Raw genomic sequence first — 10,564 nt, 5'->3', positions numbered from 1 at the left:
CAGTTACAGGGTGACATGTGAAAAAAGAAAACCTCTCAGAAAGCCCTGCCAAAACATTACTGCAATCTCACTTGGCCCAAGGCCTGAGTTTTCACAGTGGTCTGTCTGTTACTAATCAAAACCAACTGGAGGGAGTCTTTCCCAGCTTAAGGAGATAGAGTGTGTGTGAGAGAGAGAGAGAGAGAGAGAGAGAGAGAGAGAGAGTGTGACTTGAGAGAGGGAGGGTGATTTGAGAGGAAGTTGTCTTAACTCTGTGAAAGGAGGAGTAAGAAAGTAGGATAAACAGCTGAGAGGATCTGGTTGGCGTGGAGAGCCTTGGAGGAGCTGTGAGAGAACCAGGGAGAAAGACAGTGTATAGGATGTGACTAAGATTCCCTGTCAAACCAGCCAGGAGGCGGAGAAGAGAAGAGGTGGGATTGGACAGAGGGAGAGGAGGAGAGTGAGAGAACCCCCTCCCCCCACTCCACCCCATTCCACCCCACCCATTCTCCAGTCGTTCAGCGTCAGTGAAACCCCTAATGTGATCAAGATGGAAGCTCAAGCTATCTTTGGACTTTGTACCGTGCTCCGGATTTTCGGTTGGCTCCGGGGGCTCCCTGCTCTCTGCTCCCAGAAAGGGGTAAAGTCAGCAATGGATTTGATTTGAATCCGCAAACCCTGAGAGCATTCCTCGGAACCGGGAATTAGGACCGATATCTCAGGAAAAGGGGGATTCGTTCCTTGAGAAAGGCTTGTAGGATTGGATTTGTCTGTCCTCTGACTTTGATGGATGGCTAACTCTTCAACCCCATAGTGTTTATCCTCTGTTATCTTCTGTTATTCAGTCTTATGTGTGGGACTGCGACAGTACCCCTCTGTATTCTGGTGGAGTATTGACAGTGACGCAACTCATCCAGGCACGTTGTGTGAAGTGGCACACGGATTACGCTAATTGAGTACATTTTACTTCTGTGTGAGAAGTTGTAATAAGTACACAGTGCCCTCCCTAACTCATGGGCCAGTTGACGTCAGAGGAGGAAGTCACACCGGGTCACCCTCCATCCAACAGCAGTCCTGTGGATGCTTAAGGTATAGACCGACTAGAGTCTAGAGTCTGACTAGAATTGTGTTTTGAGGCTTCCTCTGGCAGCTTTCCCCCTAATAGAAGCATACACACACACCTTTTCTACTGGTAATAGAATGTTCACAGCTCAAACGTCACTCCAAGATCAAGGCAGTCAAAATGAACAGTCCCTGAAAAGAGATGATGATTAACATGGTAATCTGATGCTCCAGTTGTTGAGGCTAGAGGACAGATGTACAGACGTAGGAAGTGTTTCCCATTCAGTGCAGATGGTGGATGAGCGATATGATCTCCTAGCAACCGCCTTCACAACCGTTCCATTACGTCTGTCAGTGGGGGTCTTCAGAGAACCATACAACGGCCGGCTGGCAATAATATACGCAGATATTGGGTTGATTACAAATTTCACCCTATTCCCTATATAGTGCACTACCAGATCCCTATGGGCCCTGGTCAGAAGTAGTGCACTACATAGGAAATAGGATGTCAAACCGAAGTCTTTCAAAATGTTGTTGTCTCCAATATAAAGCAAAGACTATATTGTGACATGATTTATGGAAAATATGCTTCTTTTATTTGTTTAATGGGCAACTTCATCAGCTTTTGATAGATTGACACAATGTTTTAAAGAATCCTCCATTGTAATCCTTCCTTCTTATCACTTCTGTCGTAATGGTGCCAATTACCTTTCTTCTTTAACAGGAGTGGTTGCTTATGTTACTGTGCTGCTCCATAGTGGAGGCTGTCTGTCTGTCTGTGTGCATGTCCCTGTCTGTTTCTCTCTCTCTCTCTGCCTGTCTGCCTTTCTGCCTGTCTCCTCCATCACTGAGGTACGACAGAGGCCAACAACATTGTCCCATCAAAGTAAACAATTATTTAAGATGAGGGTTAAGGTTAACATTTCAGTGAAGTGGTTAAGCCACTTGGCAAAAAACAAAAACTGTGTTCCGGATTTATTATTGTGCTTATTATGTAGGCCCTTCAGGCAGCCTCTTCCCCTCTGACATTCCCAGACAGTGAATGTGGCTATCCAGAGGCTCTCAGCAAGAGACACACAAACACACACAGACACATTCACAAGCTGGATGGTGAGACACACTAATAGTTCTGTTATGAATGGGTTCGAGTCATGTGAGGCACAGTAGTTTCTTGACGACCTCGTCCCCGATGTGGACAAATTGCCCCGGGGCGTTGTTGGTCCTCTTCTTCTGTCATACTCATATAATCCTTGACTAGACTTCATGGTGGAAATCTTCTGCCAAAATGTTTAGCCATAGGTGAAAGGGTATGTATGGAGGCTTCCCAGCTCTTTAATGTGTACACATGTAGGATATTAATCTGATCACCCTGTTCCAGGAGAACTGTCCTGCATTGCAGGAAATGTAAAACTTGTAGTGTATTTGATGTTTAAAAAGGCTTCTGAAGTATGTAATTTCCACTTTGAAATTTCAGACTTGATTTTCCCTTATGAAAAATGTATCAACCCCTTCCAAAGATATCAATGAATTATGAACCACATAATAATTCACATTTCCTGTTGTTGCGGGATTATTTTCCTGATGTAGCAAACTGTCTCAAATGAAGATCCTACATCTGTACAGTGCTTGATAGGGACTGTCTCAGTGTAATGTGTGTCCAATGTTTACAGTTTGAACTCGGGTTCACTGTCTTGTCTGGGAATGTTGAAATTAGCAACTCTTTTCTCTTAACCAGTCGCATGTAAAAAAATAAAAAGTTTAAAAAAAGTAAATAATAATAAATGGAAAAACTCTCAGCACACTTCCAGTCAGATGCAAATGTCTTTTAATAATAGTGAGAAAATAAAAGCAAACCACTGTCTGAGAACTTGGTTTACCAGAAGTGGAAAGATGCTCTATACTGGCTCATAGTAGCCATTGCAGTTAACTATTCTGTTTTGTAATGTTAAAATCCTGTAAGGTTCATGATTGTTCCATGTATGCTTGACATGGGGTTCATGGCCTCCCGGGTGCCGCAGTGGTTAAGGGTGCTGTACTGCAGCGCCAGCTGTGCCATCAGAGTCCCTGGGTTCGCGCCCAGGCTCTGTCGTAACCGGCCGCGACCGGGAGGTCCGTGGGGCGACGCACAATTGGCCTAGCGTCGTCCGGGTTAGGGAGGGCTTGGTCGGTAGGGATGTCCTTGTCTCATCGCGCACCAGCGACTCCTGTGGCGGGCCGGGCGCAGTGCACGGTGTAGCCTCCGACACATTGGTGCGGCTGGCTTCCGGGTTGGATGCGTGCTGTGTTAAGAAGCAGTGCTGCTGGTTGGGTTGTGTATCGGAGGACGCATGACTTTCAACCTTCGTCTCTCCCAAGCCCGTACGGGAGTTGTAGCGATGAGACAAGATAGTAGCTACTATAACAATTGGATAACATAAAATTGGGGAGAAAAAGGGGTAAAAATTCAAAAAAAAAAAAAAAAAGACATGGGGTTCACAACTATAGCAGTAACCTGCGTTCATGTCAGCTTGGGTTCACAACTATAGCAGTAACCTACGTTCATGTCAGCTTGGGTTCACAACTATAGCAGTAACCTACGTTCATGTCAGCTTGGGTTCACAACTATAGCAGTAACCTACGTTCATGTCAGCTTGGGTTCACAACTATAGCAGTAACCTACGTTCATGTCAGCTTGGGTTCACAACTATAGCAGTAACCTGCGTTCATGTCAGCTTGGGTTCACAACTATAGCAGTAACCTACGTTCATGTCAGCTTGGGTTCACAACTATAGCAGTAACCTGCGTTCATGTCAGCTTGGGTTCACAACTATAGCAGTAACCTGCGTTCATGTCAGCTTGGGTTCACAACTATAGCAGTAACCTACGTTCATGTCAGCTTGGGTTCACAACTATAGCAGTAACCTGCGTTCATGTCAGCTTGGGTTCACAACTATAGCAGTAACCTACGTTCATGTCAGCTTGGGTTCACAACTATAGCAGTAACCTACGTTCATGTCAGCTTGGGTTCACAACTATAGCAGTAACCTGCGTTCATGTCAGCTTGGGTTCACAACTATAGCAGTAACCTGCGTTCATGTCAGCTTGGGTTCACAACTATAGCAGTAACCTACGTTCATGTCAGCTTGGGTTCACAACTATAGCAGTAACCTGCGTTCATGTCAGCTTGGGTTCACAACTATAGCAGTAACCTGCGTTCATGTCAGCTTGGGTTGACAACTATAGCAGTAACCTGCGTTCATGTCAGCTTGGGTTCACAACTATAGCAGTAACCTGCGTTCATGTCAGCTTGGGTTCACAACTATAGCAGTAACCTGCGTTCATGTCAGCTTGGGTTCACAACTATAGCAGTAACCTGCGTTCATGTCAGCTTGGGTTCACAACTATAGCAGTAACCTGCGTTCATGTCAGCTTGGGTTCACAACTATAGCAGTAACCTGCGTTCATGTCAGCTTGGGTTCACAACTATAGCAGTAACCTACGTTCATGTCAGCTTGGGTTCACAACTATAGCAGTAACCTGCGTTCATGTCAGCTTGGGTTCACAACTATAGCAGTAACCTGCGTTCATGTCAGCTTGGGTTCACAACTATAGCAGTAACCTGCGTTCATGTCAGCTTGGGTTCACAACTATAGCAGTAACCTGCGTTCATGTCAGCTTGGGTTCACAACTATAGCAGTAACCTACGTTCATGTCAGCTTGGGTTCACAACTATAGCAGTAACCTGCGTTCATGTCAGCTTGGGTTCACAACTATAGCAGTAACCTGCGTTCATGTCAGCTTGGGTTCACAACTATAGCAGTAACCTGCGTTCATGTCAGCTTGGGTTCACAACTATAGCAGTAACCTGCGTTCATGTCAGCTTGGGTTCACAACTATAGCAGTAACCTACGTTCATGTCAGCTTGGGTTCACAACTATAGCAGTAACCTGCGTTCATGTCAGCTTGGGTTCACAACTATAGCAGTAACCTGCGTTCATGTCCGCTTGGGTTCACAACTATAGCAGTAACCTGCGTTCATGTCAGCTTGGGTTCACAACTATAGCAGTAACCTGCGTTCATGTCAGCTTGGGTTCACAACTATAGCAGTAACCTGCGTTCATGTCAGCTTGGGTTCACAACTATAGCAGTAACCTGCGTTCATGTCAGCTTGGGTTCACAACTATAGCAGTAACCTGCGTTCATGACAGCTTGGGTTCACAACTATAGCAGTAACCTGCGTTCATGTCAGCTTGGGTTCACAACTATAGCAGTAACCTGCGTTCATGACAGCTTGGGTTCACAACTATAGCAGTAACCTGCGTTCATGTCAGCTTGGGTTCACAACTATAGCAGTAACCTGCGTTCATGTCAGCTTGGGTTCACAACTATAGCAGTAGCCTGCGTTCATGTCAGCTTGGGTTCACAACTATAGCAGTAACCTGCGTTCATGTCAGCTTGGGTTCACAACTATAGCAGTAGCCTGCGTTCATGTCAGCTTGGGTTCACAACTATAGCAGTAACCTGCGTTCATGTCAGCTTGGGTTCACAACTATAGCAGTAGCCTGCGTTCATGTCAGCTTGGGTTCACAACTATAGCAGTAACCTGCGTTCATGTCAGCTTGGGTTCACAACTATAGCAGTAACCTGCTTTCATGTCAGCTTGGGTTCACAACTATAGCAGTAACCTGCGTTCATGTCAGCTTGGGTTCACAACTATAGCAGTAACCTGCGTTCATGTCAGCTTGGGTTCACAACTATAGCAGTAACCTGCGTTCATGTCAGCTTGGGTTCACAACTATAGCAGTAGCCTGCGTTCATGTCAGCTTGGGTTCACAACTATAGCAGTAACCTGCGTTCATGTCAGCTTGGGTTCACAACTATAGCAGTAACCTGCGTTCATGTCAGCTTGGGTTCACAACTATAGCAGTAACCTGCGTTCATGTCAGCTTGGGTTCACAACTATAGCAGTAACCTGCGTTCATGTCAGCTTGGGTTCACAACTATAGCAGTAACCTGCGTTCATGACAGCTTGGGTTCACAACTATAGCAGTAACCTACGTTCATGTCAGCTTGGGTTCACAACTATAGCAGTAACCTGCGTTCATGTCAGCTTGGGTTCACAACTATAGCAGTAACCTACGTTCATGTCAGCTTGGGTTCACAACTATAGCAGTAACCTGCGTTCATGTCAGCTTGGGTTCACAACTATAGCAGTAACCTGCGTTCATGTCAGCTTGGGTTCACAACTATAGCAGTAGCCTGCGTTCATGTCAGCTTGGGTTCACAACTATAGCAGTAACCTGCGTTCATGTCAGCTTGGGTTCACAACTATAGCAGTAACCTGCGTTCATGTCAGCTTGGGTTCACAACTATAGCAGTAACCTGCGTTCATGTCAGCTTGGGTTCACAACTATAGCAGTAACCTGCGTTCATGTCAGCTTGGGTTCACAACTATAGCAGTAACCTGGGTCCATGTCAGCATACACAGACAACTCAGTTTATAATATCGCTCCTTCCTAAAGTTTGCTAACCCCATAACCTGAGTATCCCATAACCTGAGTATCCCATAACCTGAGTAACTCATAACCTGAGTATCCCATAACCCAAGTAACTGATAACCTGAGTAACTGATAACCTGAGTAACCCATAACCTGAGTATCCCATAACCTGAGTAACTGATAACCTGAGTAACTCATAACCTGACTAACCCATAACTTGAGTAACTGATAACCTGAGTAACTGATTCCCGCCCCCTCTCTTTCTCTCTTACAGGAAGCTCAATAGAACTGCACCTTATGGTCCGCCATTTTGGTTCTACATCTTTAAAGGGCTCTATGGTTAGCAGTGGGAGTCCGCCAACCATGCTTGTCGCCATACGGAAAAGAAGTTGGGAGGATCACGTGACTCACCGCTCCGGGTTACAGTACAGCTACGACGACCTGGACCTGGTCTGTTGCCATGGCGTCAGTGGCGACGGGCCTCGGCTGGCATCTGAGGGGTCCAAGCAGGGGCGCAGGGAACGATGTGCCTCCATGCCGGAGTGCTGTCACCGGCCACGCCCCGATGGTCTCAACAATGGGCCAGGTCACACGTTGGAGTTTGTGACCTCAGTCAACGGCGATCACTCTGAGCCAGGGCACGTGATGTCAGCAGGCGACTTTGATTCAACTGTTGTCCCTGTGTTCCAGGCTGAGCTGGTAGACGGCTCTGATGTGACTGTTGATGATGATGACCTCACCGGGAGGCTGACGGAGTCTGAACCTGGAGGAATGCCGGACGCTGGTGAGGACTCAGTTGGCAGCCAATCTCACTGTGACCTGGGCAATGGGATTCTTCAGCCAAAGCCAAACATCATCTGCACTGCAGACAACAGTCATGAGAATGAGTATGACATTGAGGATGGCACCGATGATAACGAGCATCCCAACGTTGTTGACGACCGTGTTGCAATCACTGTTCAATCTGTCTCTGTTGACGAAGGACAAAGGGTCTCTATCTGTCCGGACAATGGATTTTCACTGGCCTTTTCTGTTGGTGAGAAAACTGGCAGGCATCCAGAACTCCTGGAGACAATGGCCGACCATACAGACGGTCAGGTTGGACTTCCAGAACCCTTAGTGGACACACAGACCCAGTCTCCTCATACTGAAGTTGAACCACGAGAGGACCTCTCCACCTTGGATGAAAGCAACATTACTGACCCGGGTAAAAGAACAGGAGTAATACAGCCAGCGGCCATTTTGGATTCCTCTAACAAACCAGAGTGCAATAGTGATGTAATATCAGATGTTAACGTGGAGATCTTGGAGGCTCCTGTTGCAGACGTTATGGAGGGGGAAGCTATGGGGGAAGACGTTGAGATTAAAGCCTTAGAATGGAAGGCTGAGGATAGTGTTGACGGATTGAATGTTCAGAGGAAAATTTATGAAAGTCGTGATAAATTTGACCAGATTCTGAGGGTGCAACATGCTGTGTCAGTGGATGGCAGACAAACAGAACAAGAGCGGCATGATAGCATGAGGACTAATGATGGTTGTGAAATAGCTCAGGACCAGACAGTGTTGAGCAAGGAGGATGTTAACATGGTGGAGATGGAAGGGTCCCAAGGAGAGGAAATGGCTCTGGAAATTGGCAGGGAGAAAAACCCTGAGGATAAGGCAAGTGTGGAGTCTGTGCATGCTTTGTGTGTCACAGTGCAACGTTCCGAGGACCTGGACAGACGCCCATTAGCTGAACAGCAGAATCTTGAAAGTTTAAAAATGGACGGAATACAGGAACGGACTACCGTAGAGGACACAGATCATCCAATGATACAGGTGCGTTCTGATGACCTCACAGTGGAGAATACGAATGGCGGATTGAGGTCCAAAGATTCAACGTGTTCCGAAGAACTAACCTTGGCTGTAACAGCCCAAGGACAGCACAGCGATGGTGGCTCAAAGCTGGACACCATCCATGAGATTAATCAATCCGAAGCAGAGGACGACTCAGTCCCACTGGGGAGACAAGGGGTTTCAGTCATGGGTATATCCACCTCTCCAGCAGCCAGGCTGCCCAATATGGACACTCTCAGTCAACCAACGTGTCCTAAGGAGGCAAATGAGCCCTTGCTGGAGAGATGCCATGGCAACCAAGCCCCTGTTAAACACTTAGGTGAGTCACCTGTTTTAGAGGCAGCCTACGGTCAGAAAGAACAGGACAGGCCCGGTGATACACAAGCTGTAACGGAGGCTATTGAGGAAGTAGCGCATCCAGGAAACCACGGCAACACTCACCTTGGCGACAAGGCTTCAGACGTGAAGCGAGAGGCCAAATGCGGGGATGACAAGGGGGAGGACCATGTGGTGAAACTTCGTACTAGAAAGGTAAGCTATAAATTCAGTTCTCCGTTGCATGGGGGTCAGGCTTTGCTGGTGTGTGTGTGTGTGTGTGTGTGTGTGTGTGTGTGTGTGTGTGTGTGTGTGTGTGTGTGTGTGTGTGTGTGTGTGTGTGTGTGTGTGTGTGCGTGTGCGTGTGTGTGGGGGGGGGGTGAGGGGGAGTCTGTGCGAGTGTGTCTGGAAGTGTCCGTGTGTACACACACTATGTTCCGTATTTTGCTGTTGTTTATGAGTGTGTGCTGAGTAGTACTGCACTATGTAGTCCCTATCTTACTGTCAGTTATTGGGCGGTGGTGAACGTTAAGCCCAGCACACAAATCACTATGTCCCGCGCTGTGCCTGGCGTGCCTCTCGGAAAACAATGACTTCACTTTCACATGCCTACCCATCTGTGACTACATTTGGGGATCTGTAAAATGTTCTACACTTTCCCAATGTCTTGCTGCAAAACAAGTTCCTATAAGGGCATGGAAGTTGTGTGAGGGCATTGGAAACACATAGCCAGAGACGGAGTGGCCATAGGGCAATTCTGGCAAATGCCAGATGGGCTGGACCATCTTTGGCTCAGTGGATCTAAACATTTTTGGGCTAATACGTGGAAAGAAATGGTCTAGTGTGGTGACCTCAATGCCCGGGCCGATATCTGGTCCCAGTCCACCCCTGCACACAGCGCTGGGTGGCAGTAGCTACAGCAGCCAGAACAGCCTTAGCTTAGCATCCCTGAGGTGAAAGACTCAAACCGCACTGAGCCAAATACCTCACACACTGTTTATACACCATTAACCTTAGTGCTAGCTAGCCTGTCAAATACCTTGCACTGTTACACCATTATCCACGGTACTAGCTCGCCCTGTCAATTGCCAAATACCTTGCACTGTTTATACACCATTATCCAAAGTGCTAGCCTGTCTGGAACTACCTAAGGCTGTTAGTACATAGTTAGCGGTAGTGCCAGCCTGATGGCAACAACCAAATATCAAATACCTGAGACGGTTAATCTACTATTAGCTGTAGTGCTAGCCCTTAGCGAACAACCACAACCGAACCTTATTTACAGAGTCGTTAGGCCTATTTACGAGTCTGCTTGTTTTTAAGTAGGCACATTGGAGAGGGACTCCGCCCAAGCACAACACTCATGCCACGTACTAGGCTCCTTCCAGAACATACTGTGTGCTCTTTGCTGTTGTGGTTGTCGCTCGCCTTGCCACAACATCAAGCCATTTCACGATACACATGGTGAAACACCTACGTAGTTAGTGGTCAGAGATGTGACATTTTGTAAACGGATGTAGTCCCTGATGGTCTCTAAAGAGAGAGAGGTTTATTGCCTTGTTGAATGAGTAATGGGTGTAGTCTTTAACTGTCCTCATCTAAACGATGATGCCCAATGCGTTGACACTGATGATGTCCTCCAGTGCAATCTGTAGTCAAAAGGCTGTGAAATTGCATAATGCCTCTCGACTTGATGTGGCGTTGCTTCAACATAAATCTCATGTTTGCGTAGCATTTTTCAGTGCCAAAACCATCCCAAGGCCTGTGAGGTCACTGTCCTCAGAAAACATAGAAAACCCGTGAGGCTTTTATTGTGGACGTCTCCGATATCAATCTGCGACTGAAAATAATGCTGCTGTGATTTAAAGGTGGGGAGGTTGTAAAGACAATCTATT

At 46.9% G+C, this 10,564-nt stretch overlaps 1 protein-coding gene across 1 annotated transcript in view; it reads left to right on the top strand.

Annotated features, from left to right (window-relative positions):
• The first annotated feature begins 298 nt into the window (after nucleotides 1-298).
• LOC110534743 (rho GTPase-activating protein 7) overlaps nucleotides 299-10,564 on the top strand; it is a 150,585-nt gene continuing 140,319 nt past the window's right edge. Inside the window, exons 1-2 of the mRNA XM_090187899.1 lie at nucleotides 299-1,068; nucleotides 6,793-8,885. Coding sequence (XP_090044025.1) covers nucleotides 6,816-8,885 — 2,070 coding nt within the window. The 5' untranslated portion in view covers nucleotides 299-1,068; nucleotides 6,793-6,815. The remainder of the gene's footprint in view (nucleotides 1,069-6,792; nucleotides 8,886-10,564) is intronic.

This window comes from Oncorhynchus mykiss, chromosome 10 (assembly GCF_057628025.1).
Source record: "Oncorhynchus mykiss isolate SJ-2025 chromosome 10, ASM5762802v1, whole genome shotgun sequence".
Classification (NCBI taxonomy): domain Eukaryota; kingdom Metazoa; phylum Chordata; class Actinopteri; order Salmoniformes; family Salmonidae; genus Oncorhynchus; species Oncorhynchus mykiss.
Note: the sequence above shows the minus strand (reverse complement) of the source record. Positions and strands in the feature narration are given on the sequence as shown.